This window comes from Trematomus bernacchii, unplaced genomic scaffold (assembly GCF_902827165.1).
Source record: "Trematomus bernacchii unplaced genomic scaffold, fTreBer1.1, whole genome shotgun sequence".
Taxonomy (NCBI): Eukaryota; Metazoa; Chordata; class Actinopteri; order Perciformes; family Nototheniidae; genus Trematomus; species Trematomus bernacchii.
The window spans coordinates 2,748,295-2,766,579 of NW_022987828.1; the positions used below are offsets into that span (position 1 = coordinate 2,748,295).

Below are 18,285 nucleotides of genomic sequence, written 5' to 3' on the forward strand. Positions count from 1 at the left end.
TCATGTTGCGGTAGTTTATTTTTGTGCACATCGTTTCCTCAGTTTCACTTCGGGCTGATTTTAACGCGACACGGCCGATTCTCGTCGTCATTCATCGCTAGGTTGTCCAAAACAGGTAAGATGAACAATTTAACAGCATGTATACCATATTTCAGAGAAGGTGTTGTTGTGGAAGTGTTATTGCAATGCTAAATGTTTTAAAAGATGATAAAAGATAGCTTACACTCAGTTTAGGTGGGTGTGTGTAGCTTTAGAGTATAGCTTGTTCCTCGTAGTAACCAGCTAGCTTAGGTTGCTAACCAGCTAGCCATCAACAGCTGGAGGCAGGCAGCTGTCAGAACTGAGCAGCAAAGTGTTAACGATACACAGCTTTGACAGTTCAGATTTGTACACATTCTGCGTAAAAACAAACACGAGTTTAACGACTTCTAAAGCATTGACAGCTGCTATGTCTTTATTATTACTTCTGTGTCTTGCATCCACCTGATACAGCCATTGCAAGGATGGCAAAAATGTCAACAGATATTTAGTGACGTAGGTGGTGCTTATTTACTTTTTAGGTGATTGGAAGGAATGGCATATATTAGAAAAGAAACGTTTACTGACAAAGCAAATATAACATTGCAGAGGCTACGGTGTGCAGCAGTGTTTTGAAAGGTCCTCGCCATGGAGCTGGCTCACAGTCTGCTGCTCAACGAAGAAGCCTTGGCCCAGATCACTGAAGCAAAGAGGCCTGTCTTCATCTTCGAATGGCTCCGCTTCTTGGATAAAGTGCTCGTGACAGCAAATAGGGTGACAATTGAGATTTCAGCTTTGTTTTTCTTAGTGGTTTTCATTAGAGGCAGTTTGTGACCATTGTTCTGCATTCAAATGGCAGGTGGATGTGAAGGAGAAGCAGAAGAAACTGGTGGAACAGCTGACAGGACTGATCAGCAGCGCCCCTGGACCACCAACAAGAAAACTGCTGGCCAAAAACCTGGCCACGCTTTACAGCATCGGCGACACCTTCACTGTTTTCCAGACTCTGGATAAATGCAATGAGATTATCAAAAGCAAGGATGACACACCTGCGTACTTGCCAACAAAACTGTAGGATCCCTTTTATTTTTATATATTTTTTAGAAATACACTCACTCTACATATTTGCATTAGGATAAAAGCAGCTATATACTGTAGGCTCACCTTCAAGGGTATTAGCAGTTAAGCCAAATGTTAATCTGCAGAATGACATTTCATGTTTAAAGGGGGGATTAAGTGTACATTAGCAGATATTATGCTGTGTTTTCTTGCTGATATTAGTGGAATCTAACATATTCCACTTGTACTGTAGGCTTTTATCTATCAATCTTTCATACCTCCTTGACACTGTGGAGAGTTTGAATGTTTTAATAGGAGATTTAAGTTATAAACGTGAACTCATTTATTTATATATATTTAAACAGAATTTTAATTTCATTTAATTATTGTGTTTTTTGCAGTGCTGCAGTGGCATGCGTTGGAGCTTTTTATGACAAGATGGGCAGGATGCTCGGAAGCTCATTTCCCGACACCATTAATAATATGTTGAAGGCATTAAAGAGTGCAGAGGTACGTATATTTCTCAATGGAATGCAGCTTTCCATTTTCTTTCAGCAAGAATGTGCTTGGTCCAATTTTAAACTGGAAAATAAGAACAGAGATTGATAACTAAAAGAGATGTATTTTTCAGAAATAGATGTGAAATGTATTTGAATTGTCCTGTTTTCAAAATTGTTTTGCTGATGTAGTCCCAAGGCCGAGGAGAGATCCTTCTCAGCCTGCAGAAGGTGCTCTGTGGTCTGGGAGGAGCTGCAGCTTCATGTCACAGAGATATCTACAAGAACGCCCGCTCTCTGCTCACAGACAGGTCCATGGCCGTGCGCTGTGCAGTTGCAAAGGTTAGTCTCAGAAAGATAATGGAATTGTGTGCTTCAAATCACACATATTTTGCTATGTCATTTATGTTGAATCAACTCATGTGAAAATGCAAAACTCCTCCCTATTTCGAAAGACAATTTCCTGTTTAGAAAACATGACGGTTGTACTGCACATTGTACAAGTTGTGTTACTAGCAGTTGTGGAATAAACATTCACATATCTTACTAAAGTAGTTCTAGCAATACAACACTTATACTGATATTTGTTCCTACTTTTTATTTGATTTACAAATAGTAAAAGTACTTTAATTTGCACAATGGTCTATTTCAGAATCATATTTTGTATAACTGATGCATTGATGTGCCACTCACTTAATGTTGCAGCGGGTAAAGGTGGGGCTATTTCTAATTACTTTATATAGTAAAGTTCCCCTTAACCTATAATGTTACATAATCATTTATGAGTATATTTGTATTTTGTATTAATTATATAACTTATATATAAGTCATTAAGTAAATAGTACAATATTTCTCTCTTTATTACAAAATACAAATACTTAAGTATTATATACAAATATTATACCTCAAAATAATACTTCAGTAAGGACTTGACCAAATAAACGTAGTTACTTTCCAACTAGTGGCTAGTATATTGCAAAGATATGTATAAGCATTGGAATTGTTTGTATGCATCATCCATATGTCTATATTGAGATTGTTACTGCACATGCATGACGTAGAGGTTAATAACAGGACCCCATCTTTATTCTTCTTCTCTGATCAGTGCCTGTTGGAGCTGCAGAACGAGGCAGTATTCATGTGGACCACAGAACTGGAGAACGTGGCCACTTTGTGTTACAAAGCATTGGAAGGATCCAACTATGGTGTACGGGTAGAAGTGGCCAAACTGCTGGGGACAGTCATGGCCACCGCCCTGTTGCCCAAACATGCATCAGGTAGGTTAAAGGGCTGATTTGTGTGGTTTATGTCTAGTTATAAGTCCAGCTCACCAGTAGTGTATTTCATGAGCTCAATATGTTCTTCCTCAGTGATGCGCCAGAACGTGAAGCGGGCCACTCTGGAGGAAGTGCTGGAGCTCATGGCCACGGGCTTTCTACGTGGTGGATCGGGCTTCCTGAAGAGCGGAGGGGAGATGTTGAAGGGGGGAGGCTCTGTGAGCAGGGAGGTGCGGGTGGGCATCACACAGGTGAGGTGAAATCTCAAACATCAGAACATGAGCCTGCATTTTCTGATCAATACACTTCTCACGTGATCCTTTTCTATATTCTTCTCCAGGCCTACGTCGTGTTTGTGACTACACTGGGTGGTCAGTGGCTGGAGCGCAACTTCGCCACGTTCCTGTCCCACGTGTTGGACCTAGTGTCCCACCCACGGGCCACGCAGACACACGTTGAGGCTGTGTACTCACGCCGCTGTGTTTCCTTCATGCTGCGCGCCACCCTGGGGGGGTTACTCGGAGAGAAAGCACAAATTGCAGCCGGCAAAGAAATCTGCCAAGCCATCAGCAAGCAAATGAGGGCTGTGGGTAAGGAGGATGGGGGGGAAATATCACGGTTCAGAGCATTACAGAGTAAGTACTCATCCATTATTATCACTTTTAATTCATTTAGTTTCTCATCTCTTGCATGGTTTGCGCTTGTGTTGTCTACAGAGGTGGTGTTTTTCTTTTCCTTCTTGTTGTGTGTGGAGATGGCTTTCATATCTGCTTTTCTTCCTGCTTTTGCTCTTTGGGATCACTCTCCTCTTTCTTTACTTTTTCTTTTTAACCACAAGCAGCATTATAATGTCAGTAACATCAAACGCTGCCAGCTCAGCATTTGAGTTACTCATGCTTGCATTATTGCATAGCCTCCACTGGCTGTTTGCCATTCTGTTATTGTATTGCAATCCCTTAGGAGCATGACATAACTCTTTCTGAGTGTAGACATCTGGCTTACACCAGCAGAAAAAACTGCATGTGCCACTAAATTCACAGACACAGTGTAGAAACAAGCCACCTGTCCCCAGCAACAAGACTTCATATTTGCATGTTTTTCCATCATTACGTTTTATTGATCTCAGTGCCTCAACATTTGTTTTTGTTGGGATATAGCAACACATTAATCATTTTTTCAATCACCTTTATCTCATTCAAAAAGGATGATTCTTACTCTGATTTGCTTTGCAACCTTTAAACTGATGTCAACTATCAGAAATGTACACTCTTGTTCATATTGATTGATTGCTGATGATAACTATGTTGAATGTCAGTTTCTCTTGAAAATTGGTCCTGGGCTCTTATATCTTTGCTGCTTTTCCAACCATCTGGATCTGTGAGACTTCTTGAAATTGTATTTTGAAATATCTATGTGAAAAGTATCTTGAAAAATATTTCCTGGAGTGGAGACATATGTTCCCCTCTTTATTCTATACTTAGTTATTGGTTTCCTAAACTGTTTGGAATAACATGACTAGCACAGTTCAAGAAGCAGCCTTCCTCTTTCTAAAGCTATTTAATTCCTTTTCTGTCTGATCCCTCTTGACTGTTGCCTATACAGAGCTCTGAGGATTTTAAGTTCTTGATAAATGACATTCAAAAATTCGAATCCATGATTTACCTGAATTTAGATGTACTGTTTTTCCTTTGTCACGTCATCCATTAATACAGCTATAGCCAGTGTGTCCTGTTTGTACCGTTTGAAAAGAATACTCAGAGCTCTGTGTTTGTGACATGTAGCAGCGTGCTTCTCAGTATTTTGTGGGAAAATATATTCAGATTCATAATGTGTGAAAGCAGTACATAGGCTAATGTGGCCAGTGAATTATGTTATTACTAAACATCATTTTTTGTAGCATATAAGATGATTATAAATAACTTCTAAAATGTGTAAATCTGACAAAACGGAAGAAAGAAATCTATTCAAGTTACAATCCTCCAGTGAAGGTCACCTTATCCAGCAGTGCTGCACACATTCTTAATTTGTAACATTAATCATATTTTCTAAGGATCTTTGAAATTGTTCAACTTGATAATTATTGCATTTTGTAAAGAAAAGCACTTCTTTTTTGTTTCTCTTTCTCTGCCTCGTGTTTTTCCAGAGGCGGTTGTGAATGACATCAGTGGAGAGAACAAGGCCGGGGCAGCTGACGTCTCTGCCAGTCAGCATGTCATGGTGTGTGCCCTCAAAGAGCTGGGCAGCCTGGTGCAGAGCCTGAGTGCCACGGCTTCCCCGCTCATACAGGAACCTTCTATAGGTGAGACACACACCATTTCATTCAATGTCTCTTTAAGTTCCTCACAAGCTGGGAATATATAGTTGATAATACTCCTAACTGGAATTTGCCAATTTATATGTCATTGGCCAGCCTCTTCTGTAACTTTGTTTATGGGTTTTAACATTTTCACCATCCCTAAAACAGAATAAAGCTGCTAAAACCTATGTTAATCTACATCCATGACTGAAAATACATAAAATGTAACCGTAAATGCAATTGTTGCATATAGCTCTTAAAGTGAATCAAATACATAATAAGCTCCATTCAGATTTCGATTGATTTGTTTACAACTCCATGTCCTCTTCCCCAGGACTCCTTGAAACCGTCACCTCAGTGCTGCTGCACCCAAGCATGGCGGCTCGTTTGGCCGCTGCCTGGTGTTTGCGCTGTGTTGCCGTGGCGCTGCCGTATCAGCTGACCCCGCTGCTGGACCGCTGTGCGGAGAGAATCAACAGCCTGAAGAGTTCCCCGGAGGCTGTGAGCGGATACAGCTTTGCGATGGCTGCTCTGCTGGGAGGCGTGCACCAGTGTCCGCTCGGTATCCCCCACTCTAAGGGCAAGGTGTGTGGCCTCAGAATGTAATCTTACCGGCCATTTTGGTTGGCCTATATAGATTTAAAGGGGTATATATCTTTTTCAGGTTTATACTGGTATTTTGGGGTTATACTAGGACATATTTACATGCTTTAAAGTTGAAAAATACTTAATCTTTCTCCTATTTTCTGCCTGGCGCCTGTCTCTTTAAGCCCTGCTTTCAAAACACCCATCTGATGTGAGTTTTCGGTCTTCCTTCCTTGCGCTGTCGCCTTCTTCATAATAATACCGTAACCAGGGGTCACTTTTTATGTCAACTACACAGAATAAGTGGCACTTCTACAGGTGACTCTATAGTTACAACCTCAAAGATGTCATGACAGCTTGTCAAGTAGAGGCAATGTTTCTTAAATCGAGATATTCCATTCCATGGCATTTCTCCACGAATAAGGCATTTTGATACTACCACAGTTTTTTTTATAAAGAACCTATACCTGATATATTATTTTATATAAGTGTTCTTGTCTTGTAGTTGGTGGTGAGTATAGCTGAAGACCTCCTGAGGACAGCTGCTCAGAACAGTCGTCTGTCCCTGCAGCGCACACAGGCAGGATGGCTGCTGCTGGGGGCCCTCATGACTCTCGGTGAGCCCCCGTGACACACCTCCAATGTCTGTTACCTTTGATTTGTCAACAATACTGTGTCCCTCCCTCTCAATCTGAAAACCACATTGTGTTTGTGCCCAGGTCCCTCCCTCGTGCGCTATCACCTTCCCAAGATGCTGCTGCTGTGGAGGAACGTGTTTCCTCGCTCGCAGAAGGAGCTGGAAGCAGAAAAGGCCAGAGGAGACGCCTTCACCTGGCAGGTCACCCTGGAGGGCCGAGCTGGAGCACTGTGTGGTAAAGAAACACACACATACCCCCCCCCCGGAGACAATGCTCTGTATTGTTAGCTGACACAATTGACCAACACGCCTGTTCCTCCCCTCTGTAGCCATGCGGAGCTTTGTGGCCCACTGTCCCGAGCTGCTGACAGAAGATGTGATCCGTAGACTGATGACTCCCATTGAATGTGCCATGACCATGATGTCTCAGTGAGTGTGACACAGTCCATTCATTGTGTTTGTTAACTATTCCTGCATTTATTTAATTAATTCAAGGTTATATTTCTAAACATTTTAATGTGTTTTCAGTGTCCCTGCCATCATTAAGGTCCATGGTGCTCACCTGAAAGCAAGCGCAGCGATGGTGAGGCTCCGCTTGTACGACATCCTGGCTCTATTGCCCCCCAAGACCTATGAAGGTAACTCGGCCATTTCTGCATTTTATTTCCCCCCAATAACATTTTTGGAGGTGTTTTTAAAAAGCAGTGTTTTTCTTTTGTAGGCAGCTTCAACGCCCTGCTGAGGGAGCTGGTGGCAGAGTTCACTTTGACTGACAACTCGGCCAACACAACCACCTCCCTGCTTCGCTCTCTCTGTCACTATGACGACAGTGTGCTCATGGGTTCCTGGCTACAGGAGACGGACCACAAGTGCATAGAGGATCAGGTTAGTAAAATCAACAATGACATGAAAAATCCCAAATATAATACATATTCTAAAAAAAAAGTGTCATTGTAACTTGGTTTAAAATAAATATCTATACTCAAAATGATCCATTATTATCTGGTGTGATCATCATACAGCTGCAGCCCAACAGTGCGTCTGGCAGTGGAGCTCTGGAGCACGACCCCTCCTCGATCTACCTGCGTGTTCCTGTAGGCGAGGCCATCCCGGGCCCTCTCCCTTTGGGTGTGTCCGTCATCGATGCCTCAGTGGCTCTTTTCGGTGTTGTTTTTCCCCACGTCTCCTTCAAACACAGGTGAGAAATGATGTTGTTGCTGTGGAGATTTGGACATATTTGCAACATCTTTGCATCGTTTTGTGATACATGTGTTCTCTTTTTGATTCATACACATTAATTCTCACTGTTGTTTCACACCCGCTATGATTCAGGCTGCAGATGCTGGACCACTTTGCAGAGTGCATAAAGCAGGCTAAAGGAGTTCGACAGCAGGCAGTCCAACTAAACATCTTTACTGCAGTGCTTAGTGCCCTTAAGGTGAGAATACCTGTTTCATATCCTCTTTAGACAGGAATATCATGTTTGATTATTTAGGTAATGAGAAATAATCTCTTTCCTGACTGAAGGGTTTGGCTGAGAACAAGAGTACTCTGGGTCCTGAGGAGGTGCGTAAGTCGGCCCTGGCTCTGGTGATGGGAGCGTTGGACAATCCCAACCCCATCCTGCGCTGTGCTGCTGGAGAGGCCCTGGGCAGGATGGCTCAGGTGGTGGGAGAGGCAACCTTCATCGCCAGAATGGCACAGACCAGCTTTGATAAGTAAGCATTTCATATCTGTATTTTGCCTCTATTTTCTCTTTATTCCGTTATTTCCCGTGTTAAAATAAAAGGAGAGCACCCCACCATTATAATGAGTTACAGAGAAGTTTGTTTCACATTTTATTGTAGGTCAATTTCAGTCTTCAATTGTCCTCATTATCTATCTTGGACTGAATCTGTCTTTCCTCTCCATCCTTGGCTTTAATCTTGTGATGCATATCTCTCCTCTTCCTCTATTCCCAGACTGAAGTCTGCCCGTGATGTAGTATCAAGGACGGGCCATTCACTGGCTCTTGGCTGTCTGCATCGATATGTTGGAGGAATTGGCTCAGGCCAGCACTTAAAGACCAGTGTCAGCATCCTATTGGCTCTGGCCCAGGATGGGTCCTCTCATGAGGTCCAGGTACGGTGCATTATCCTTTTTTCCCATCTGGACTGGATTATATATTTGTTTACCTGGATCAAAGTGTGTTGATTTTTCCCACTTTTCTTTCTAAACTGACCCCAAACCAATGGTTATTTTTATCCTTTGTGCTTTACAGCTTACTTATTATGTTGCTCTCTTGTTAACAGACATGGGCTCTGCACTCTCTGGCTCTGATTGTGGATTCTAGTGGCCCCATGTATAGAGGCTACGTGGAGCCCACGCTGTCCCTGGTGCTCACCCTGCTCCTCACTGTGCCCCCGTCCCACATAGAGGTGCACCAGTGTTTGGGCCGCTGCCTGGGAGCGCTCATCACCACTGTGGGACCAGAATTACAGGGTAATTGTGGCAGATTTGCAGTACTTACTTACTGTGGCAGTAAGTAAGTACTGTATAACTCTCATTTGAACCTTTCAATTTTGTAGATATAATATGCACTTTCCCGGCCCGCAGGTGGCAGCGTAATCACACTCCAAGCCTCTAACCAGAAGACATACGGATATAGGACATTGGAACATTCAAATTGCCATTACACATACTGTGATTCTAACTGCTAAAATTGCTCTTCCTATTCTGTGTTTTTGCCAGGAAATGGAGCCACTATCTCCACCATCCGCTCGTCCTGCCTGGTTGGTTGTGCCATAATGCAGGACCACTCGGACTCCCTGGTGCAGGCAGCAGCCATCTCCTGTTTGCAGCAGCTGCACATGTTTGCTCCACGCCATGTCAACCTGTCCAGCCTGGTGCCTTGTCTCTGTGTAAGACATGAAGAGATATATTGAGTTTTTATATGATAGAAGTTTTAGTATTTCTTGATCTTAAATTCCTACTGTACTGTGGGATCCCTGCAGGTGCACCTGTGCAGCCCTCACCTGTTGCTGCGCCGCGCTGCCGTGGCCTGTCTGAGGCAGCTCGCTCAGAGAGAGGCTGCAGAGGTCTGCGAGTATGCCATGAGCCTGGCCAAGAGAGGGGGAGACAACAATACAATCCGTGAGTACACATCGGGAAGCTGACCAGCAGTTAGAGGATTGTTCAGCTTTTGCGGCTGCTAAGCCTGCACAAATAAAACAAAACGGAACAGTATAATTCTCAATACGGCAAAAGGTTGAGATGCTCTCTTAACTGTGCTCCTAAGAAATGAGCAAATCTGTGCTCCTCAACTATTGCCAACGTTTAATTAGGGAATAAGTATACATCTGGGTCAAAACTTCTCCCTTATTATATCAATGAGCTTCATTGCAAAACACACTGCGCTGCACTGAAAAAGGTTACATTTGTGTTTGCTTTGCGCCTGGTTTAGATCTGAACATTACGGAGACCGGTCTGGAGGGCGTTCTGTTTGGCATGCTGGATCGGGAGACGGACAGGAAGCTGTGTTCTGATATCCATGATACACTGGGCCACATGCTGTCGTCTCTCGCTGTAGAGAAGCTTTCTCATTGGCTGAAACTCTGCAAAGATGTCCTTGCAGCAACTACAGGTAAAGGTAGAGTTTAAAACAACAAATATGACAAATTACCACTTTGTGTCTTTTAAAGAAAATAAAGATGGAATATAGAACAAATTAAGTTTCACACAGAAGCCACGTCAGGTTTATTCTACATCCCAAAAGCAGTTTAAATGTTTCCTGATACCAGCATAGTATAGCAATGCATTTATTATCTGTCATTGAAGTGACCTGGTAGACCAAATCCTCTCTTTTAAATCTGTTTATCATGAATGTGTCTGTCCCCTCTTGCAGACGTAGGAGCACCTGTTGTTTTCGAGGTTGAAAAGGATGAGGAGGACTCCGAGAAAAAGGACGAGATGGACGATGACAGCATGTTCACAGGCCTGGGCGAAGATGACAAGTCCAAGCCCTCTGTGGCGCCCCGCTGGGTGACGCGGGTATTTGCCGCGGACTGCCTGTGTCGCATCATCCTGCTGTGTGAGAATGACAAAGCGCACTTTGACCTGGCTGCTGCCCGCTCTGCACAAGCCAAGAACCCCAAAGGTATTCCGCATGTTGCCAGAACAGAACAGCTCAGATCACTTTGAGGCTTTTTGATTGATTGATGCCTCCTTTGGTCTGTGTAAAACATATTTTCTACTAACCAATGGTTCAGCTGTTTGTTTGGTTGTTCAGTTTATATATATGTTTTGCGACCTTCAGGAAGCTGCTGAATAAAGATAGTTCATGTAAAGATGGAACAAAGACAGAAAAGTAAGCAAAAGTGGGACCAAACAGCCATTGGTTATAAGGTTATCCGAAATAGTGCTGTTTTTTGTCTAAGTCATGGCACAGTGTAGTGATTTTAGCTGCTTTGGAACCAGCAGCTACAAAAAGGCGTTTTTATTGTGGGTCGCAGTGTTTAAAATTAATCCCTTGAATGTTGCACTTTTAACTCAATTAAATCTCAGCTTCTATCTCAATATACAGATTCTTTGTGTCAACTTCTAATAGTGTATTTGTTGTGTGCTTCTGTATGTTATCTTAAGTTCCCAGTAAAGGATGAAGTTTATAAAGCTACACAGAAACAGGGTAGCAGCATCAAAGGACCATAAAAGCACATATGGAACAATGACTGGCTAAAATGTAAATGAACATAAACCTCAAAACTGTCATTGCTTATATTCAGCTCTACGTCTTAATGGTGAATTGGAGCTGAATATGTAACAAACAATACAGAATGGGTAGATCATTCTGTTGTTAATTATAATGATTGGTTGATTAATGTGGTGTTGAAATATGTTTCTATTCCTCACACGATCCTTGTTGTTCCATCCAGGAGATCAGTTAGTGCTCCATTTGTCAGACCTCATCCGCATGGCCTTCATGGCGGCCACAGACCACAGCAACCAGCTGAGGATGGCCGGCCTGCAGGCCCTGGAGGACATCATTAAAAAGTTTGCCTCTGTACCAGAGCCCGAGTTCCCAGGCCATGTTATCCTGGAACAATACCAGGCCAATGTGAGTCAGAAATACATACAATTCAAAAATAAATAGCAACACAGCAAAGGGAAACAAATTGTAAACATGTATTCATGTATGCGTTTAGGTCGGAGCTGCCCTAAGACCTGCCTTTTCCCCTGATACTCCGTCTGACATAACAGCTAAGGCATGCCAGGTAAGACCCTCTGCTTTCTTAATAAACATTTAAAAGCTTAATTGGTTATTTCAGAAATGTAGAGATGCACCTAGCCCACTCTGTTTGTAATGAAACATCCGTTCTAATAAACATTTGTTACATTGACCTCTCTATATTTGACTACAGGTGTGTAGCACGTGGATTGGCAGTGGCGTGGTCAGTGACCTCAATGACCTGCGACGGGTCCACAACCTGCTGGTGTCATCGCTGGACAAGGTGCAGGCTGGGAAAGGCTCATCCAGTCAGCTGTACAGTGAGAGTGCCACCACCATGGAGAAACTGGCCGTGCTTAAGGCTTGGGCTGAGGTGAGACTAAAGACTCCAACCACACAGTCCCATATGCAAGTTATGTCTATACTGTAACTGACAATTCACACCAACCTTCTTTCCCAGGTGTATGTGGTGGCGATGAACATCAAGAAAGATGCAGAGTCTAAGCCTGCCAAGCCAGTCCAAAGTGGAGAGGATGACGACGATGAGGATGATATGGGTGCAGACGTGCTTCCTCCCGACAGCCTCATCACTCTGGTGCAGCCCGAGCTGCCGTCGCTCAGCCGCCTGTGGCTGGCCATGCTGCGAGACTACGCTCTGCTCACCCTGCCTGCGGAGTTCTCCAGTCAGCTGCCCCCTGACGGTACAAGACTAATTCTTACCCACTAAATAAATCCTAATCAGATAACTTCATATGCACGATTAAACGCACATAGCACAAGTTCTTTGTTTGAGTTCTGGTCCCATTCAAATTGTGATTTCATTCTTCTGATTTTTCCAAAAACCTTAATTGTGTTTTGGACACTTTTTGAAAAACATATCGACAAACCTATTATTGTCAAAAAGCCGTTGAAAGTTTAAGATGTTCCACCACATTGCTATGACTGTGTTGAGGGACTAGTTCTTCAGATAGAATTTGTCATTTCTTTACCGATGAGTAAAACATAATGAACATTTGAGGTGGTCAACTGTAAACAGAAAGATATGGTTCAGGAGCATATAAATGGATGTTTTTATTTTTTCACAATTAGAATCACCTTTCAGTAATATGTTCCAAACAAGTCCTTTCCCTTCTTTGCGTGTCTGTGTTCAGGCGGAGCGTTTTACACACCAGAGACTATAGACACAGCAAGGCTCCACTATCGCAGTTCGTGGGCCCCCGTCCTGCATGCCGTGGCCCTTTGGCTGAGCAGCACCGAGTTCGGGGCTGCTGAAGAGAAAGAAGACGTCCCCTCAGCTCTCTCCAAGGCTCCGGCCATCTCTCAAGCAGCCTCCTCCACCACAAAGAGCTTTGAGGAGTCGGTCAAAGACAGGATGCATCTGATGTTGGGTAAAAAGACCGAGTCATTTGTGCTATATAATGTTCATGATATGTCTCGTAATGTCTCAGGGAAACCTTAAGGGATTTCTTTTAAAACTTGGCAGTAAAGATATACTTGAACTCAATTATTAACTGTTTAAAATGTGGTGGAAAAAGGTCAAGGTCCATAACTTAACTGTGACAGTTTCACACCGACTTTTAAGAGGATAAAATGATCAAGTGACATGCATGTTAACTGCAACCTGAATTGTTGGAAGAGGCATATACTGTAACCACAAATGTAGTTGTTTAAAACTGTTTGGCTTTGTTCCTCACAGACACTCAATACCCTACCACTACATGTATTTTTCAAAAAATAGTTTTACATAGCGACTGCTTTTGTTAACCTTACAGCCATGGACACACCTTGCTTCCTCCCACAGTGAAAGAAGTAGCATTGGATAGAAAAAGAGAATAGCATGAACACTCCCTAAGTACATTTCTGTGTTCTGTCTCTCAGGTGTCAGTATAGAGTTTCTTTGCTTCCCCCGGCCCGAGGAGCCCATTCACAATGTGATGTCCTGCCTGCACGCCCTGTTCACTCTGCTAGCATCTCCATGTGCTAAGATCCATATCGCAGAGGACCAGGTAAAGACACAAGTCGTGGTGCAGAAAGACTTATCTTATTATATAAGGGGAGATATTTGGTGGAAGATTTGTCCTACTTTCCTAGAATTTGTTGTGAATACACATTTGAAAAAGAATATATACATATATAGATATTTAAACTTGAAATGTGTTTCGGTAAACAGCATTTGTATATGATTATTTGAATTTTACGCAGCATTACTATCCTATGTCAATAGAAATCAAACTGTCAAGTTCCAGTGGCTGGCTTTGTTGATTGCAGATGAACTTTAAGTAGCAAATAAGCAACAATGTATTTTATCCATGGCCTTTTTTATTTACACTTTGCAGCAGTGATATATTTACCAGTGCCTGATCATCACCTTAGTGTAAATATCTGGTGAATACCACAGGGTCACGTGATATTTACTGACTTTATGAGGTGACAAGGATCACCCCAATGCTCCTCTAAACATTTGACTGCCACGCAATGCATAATTGAGATGCTGAGGGCTTCAAAGGATACACAGATTGTGTATAAATTCACAAAAAAAGCAGGTTGTTTATTCTCGGTTGCATTGGTTAGAGCCTTTGAAATAAGACGTGTGGTGATACATCCCCTTATATTGGTTCATGTGTCTCTTTGCTGTATAAAACTTTTATAAAAAGCCCCTTTTCTACTCAACAGCTTGTGGGCCTTTTGGCAATGAACCAGGAACAATGAGTAGAATATCAATGTTTACATCCTCAGTGTTTCACAGAGAAACTACTGTAATAGTTATTTCTGTTGTAGCTGTTGGCAGTGGAGCTCCTGAACGTGCTCCACAGGCTGCTGTTGACTCGGGATCCTCCTGCAGTACAACTCCAGGTCACTGCTGTCGTACAGGAGACCATCAGGGCCGCACAGGACCATCTGCAGCGACAGAAGGCTGGCAAGGGTTAGACACTAACACATTTTACATTACATTACACTGTTATATTCGGAAAATGCCATACTCAACATGCTGTATTGCCTCACCATTTATTAAGTCCATTAAGCTTTAAAGTCGAGTTGTTTCAATGATGTGGCTGTATGAGTTATTTTGGTCACTGTGATTTTGCTCAGGCAAAGAGGAAGAAGGCGAGAAAGACTCTCAGCCCAGCCTCGGGGAAGGAGCAGACACGGGGGAGCTCGTCCCGGGCAAGTCTCTGGTGTTCGCAGCCATGGAGCTGCTCGTCTTCATCCTGGTTCGCCACTTGCCGCAGCTTAATGCACGTGTGAAGGAATCACCCAGCCACGTGCCACTCAGGCCTCAGCGGCTCCCTGAGGAAAGCGCCCGTCTGGTAGCAAACACAGTTTCCATCCTGGCAGAACTGCCCTCGCTCTGCTCTCCTGCCGGTGAGGCCCGAAGCAAACTACAACAACACAGCACACAGTGATGGCAAATCTCTGTTCCAACATGGATGATTTATTTAGAATGATTAGCCTGCTTAGCCTGCCTTTTTCAGGTTTATGTATGCTGATGATAAAGGCTGTTCATGCAATGGTTTCTTGTGCCTTACATTAAGCATATCGTTTAAGTCTAGCAATGTGGTGTTCACTGTCAAACGATCTCCCATGCTCACAGTTTCTTTTTGCTCTACAGGGAGCATGACCATCCTCCCCACGGTGCTCTTCCTAATCACGGGGGTGCTGAGGGAAACGGCACTTAAGACCGCTGATAACTCTGTGCCTGTGACTGTGACAGCGGCCCTGCAGGGCATCAAGACCATCATCACCTCCCCTCTGGCCCGGGTGGAGGGCATGCAGACACAGTGGAGCGGCCTGGTGAGGAGCGGCCTGGCGTCTGTCCTAGAGAACTCACAGCCAGGTAAGCAAACGCACACAAACAAACACAGATGTTTGATTTTGAACTTACTGAAGAAGGTGTAAGGAAAAAATGTACAGTATTCATGCTTGTTTGTGTATTTCTGTAGAGGAGTCCAGGCCTGACATGGATGAGGTGAGCATGTTAACAGCGATCACACTCTTCCTGCTGTCTGCCAGCAATGAACTTGTAGGAGTAATCGTCCTGCAGAAGGGCTGCATGGACCGCTTCCGAAACGCCCTCAACTCTAGTGATCCCTGGGTAAGCACCATACAAACCCAGCTCAAATATGATAATATCTAATGCCTGATCAAAAGATGCATCCCTGGTGTGTTTAACCATGTTTAAGTGAGGGATATCGTTCTTTTTGCCACAGGTTCAGGCACGGTGTTACCAGCTGCTGTTGTCAGTGTTTCAGCACTCTAGCCGTGCCCTGTCTACGCCGTACATCCACGCTCTGGCCCCGCTCATGGTGGAAAAGCTGAAGGCGGTGGAGCGCAGTCGCCCGGGGACTGCTGCCGAGCTGCAGGCGGTGCAGGAGGGCATCAGGGTGCTGGAGAATCTCGTCGGCATGGGGGAAGAGCAAAACCGTAAGTATGCCTCCGCCTAATGGACCACTGAAGATCTGTGTTTGTTCCATTAAAGTGTTCAGCTGCATTAAAGAAGGTCTTAGCTCAGTGTCTTTTGATGTGTGTTATCAAAGAGGAGACGTATAGAACATTCGATGCTGAATTTAGAATCCCTGCACTGGTTTGCTGTCAATTTGTCTAGTGATTTCCACATTATGCTATACTGTAGATTTTATATTATTTTTGTTTTTGTTTCCCCAATGATATCTCTATTTTCTCTTTTCCATATTAAAGCAAACTGCACTGCACTGCATGGAAATCTACAAAGAGATGATTGATTTCCTTTATGTGTTATATTTAGCTATGGTGTGTTGCAGCTTATTCCATGTTTTGTGTTCAAACTGTTTTTATTGGAGATATAGATTGTGCATCACGTATTTAGAGCTGCAACCACAGATGCATTGCATGACAGATTGGTTGATTGATACAGATCTACGGATGACTTACTTGATTGATCAATGTATTCATTTGTTTTTATAGCAGTTGCCCATAAAACCTGGTTGCCTCTACAGAAGGCTTTTTTTGTCCGAGAAATAATATCATTGCTGTATTGTAAGGAAAACGAACAAGGATATTCAGCATTGATCGTCACACTGGTGAAACTGACCATAGAGTTCGTAAATTGGCTTGATAAGTTACTCAAACGAACATTTAATTTCCAAAAAGTAACATTTTTAGTTTCCAATTAATACGTCAAGTCCACCCAATGCATAGGTCAGTTTACGCCTAGTAGAGTTGAATTGGATTTCTCGCCTCACTTCAATTTGTAAACAGTGCAGTTAAACTCTCCCAGCCCTTTTCTGTTTTTCACTGTTAGTTTTTTCTGTTAGCAATTACCTTTTTTAATGTGTCATTGTAATTATGTGTTTAACAGGGGTGCAGTTGCTGGCTCTTCTTGTGCCAACCCTCATCTCCTACCTTTTGGATGAACATGCCATTTCCTCAGCGCCTCAAGTTTCCAGAGGCCTGCATGAATTTGCCCTTCAGAACTTAATGCGGATTGGCCCCCTCTATCCCGCTGCCTTCAAGACAGTAATTGGTGCCGCACCTGAGCTTAAAATCCGTTTGGAATCGGCTATACTGGCCAACCAGGCCAGCAGCAGAGCCAAAGCTGCAGCCAGGCTAGCTCAGCCCCAAGTGCAGGCTGCCCCCACCATCAAACTCAAGACCAACTTCTTCTGAACCCCATTTAAAATGCTCTGTACACTCTCACAGCCTAAATTGATGTTGTCTTTTGTAGGTCTGTTTTGTTTTCTGTCAACGGAGTATACACTGCAGTTTCCTAAGTGTATTTATTGATTCATCATCTCATTTGGATTTGATGTTTGAGAACTGTTCTTAAAGGTATGAAGGAAAGTGTGTAAATATCATTAATAAGCATTTGAATGTTGACTTAAAAAAAAAATCACTTTAAAATCTGCAGGAAAGGTTGATTGTCTGAATGTATCATTACTGCACATTTATGAAGGGACACAATTTACTTTTTTTATCCACATCTTTTTTCCTGATCAATGCTTTTATGTCTGGTCATTATGTTATCACTATCCAAAATATAATGTTTACTGTGTCATTTTTGCTGTGATTTTGCATCACCATAAGCTTGGCAGTATTTATTTTTCCAATCATGCATGTTTAATTGGGGTGGTTTTAGAATATGACCTTAGGGTCCGCTGTTTGTTTGTTTTCTTATTTTTGTTTTTGTTTCTTAAATTATGTTGTGAACATTACTGCTACATGGTTTTTAAACAAAGCTGAGAATTTACTGCATATCATTGAGATTTGAATCAGATTTTATGAGAGCCCTTTGAATATTAAATGCATCACACTTTTGAATAGTTTTTGGGCAGAAATTGTAATTCTTAGAGACACTTAATCGGTCTGCTGATTTAATGGGGGGAGTTAGTACTACATACTTTAATATGTGCTGCATATCATCAAGACTGTTGTATTGCTTATAACTTTGATCAATTTCTGTCAATAAGTAGGCTAATAGCTACCTAAATGGTCGAGCATCTGTTACCATTATAATTTGGCAGATTAGTTGAAATTGTCCTATGTTACATTCCAAATGTATTTATTTTAAATGTGATTAAAGTTGCTTTGACCTCACTGTGATGATGCCTGTACATGCATTCACATTTTAGCCAATAGTTTAACGCAGTTTTTGAATTAATTCCGCTGCAGGATTTGTCACAGAATGTCAATGAATCATATTACCTTTTTGATAAAAATTGGTTAAATTAATCTGGGAG

General features: G+C 42.7%; 1 protein-coding gene across 4 annotated transcripts; it reads left to right on the forward strand.

The window, feature by feature from the left end:
- Positions 1-34: 34 nt before the first annotated feature.
- On the forward strand, positions 35-18,142 carry heatr5b (HEAT repeat containing 5B). Of its 4 annotated transcripts, none has more exons than XM_034152013.1 (36): positions 35-115; positions 628-792; positions 878-1,089; positions 1,479-1,587; positions 1,767-1,916; positions 2,680-2,851; positions 2,945-3,102; positions 3,192-3,486; positions 4,995-5,150; positions 5,482-5,732; positions 6,238-6,349; positions 6,452-6,604; positions 6,699-6,798; positions 6,898-7,007; positions 7,091-7,254; positions 7,392-7,567; positions 7,702-7,807; positions 7,897-8,087; positions 8,331-8,490; positions 8,661-8,850; positions 9,100-9,269; positions 9,363-9,501; positions 9,812-9,997; positions 10,253-10,504; positions 11,280-11,461; positions 11,550-11,618; positions 11,766-11,945; positions 12,033-12,273; positions 12,724-12,960; positions 13,451-13,578; positions 14,351-14,495; positions 14,663-14,935; positions 15,183-15,407; positions 15,514-15,665; positions 15,781-15,994; positions 16,908-18,142. In XM_034152013.1, exons 2-36 carry the CDS (start codon positions 667-669, stop codon positions 17,213-17,215), a joined length of 6,192 nt encoding a protein of 2,063 aa, XP_034007904.1. In that variant the 5' UTR covers positions 35-115; positions 628-666; the 3' UTR covers positions 17,216-18,142. The 4 variants fall into 4 exon arrangements, with proteins under 4 accessions (XP_034007904.1, XP_034007907.1, XP_034007908.1 ...); XM_034152016.1 differs by having other exon boundaries at positions 3,192-3,441; XM_034152017.1 differs by having other exon boundaries at positions 3,192-3,441; positions 9,812-9,991.
- The last annotated feature ends 143 nt before the right edge of the window (positions 18,143-18,285 follow it).

What these genes read in the sequence shown, in the direction of transcription:
- heatr5b (XM_034152013.1), top strand. Translation starts at nt 667, where the DNA reads ATGGAGCTGGCTCACAGTCTGCTGCTCAACGAAGAAGCCTTGGCCCAG. An exon ending in GGGGGCCCTCATGACTCTCG is followed by an intron (nt 6,350 to 6,451) that starts GTGAGCCCCCGT and finishes GTTTGTGCCCAG; the next exon opens with GTCCCTCCCTCGTGCGCTAT. An exon ending in TAACAGCTAAGGCATGCCAG is followed by an intron (nt 11,619 to 11,765) that starts GTAAGACCCTCT and finishes ATTTGACTACAG; the next exon opens with GTGTGTAGCACGTGGATTGG.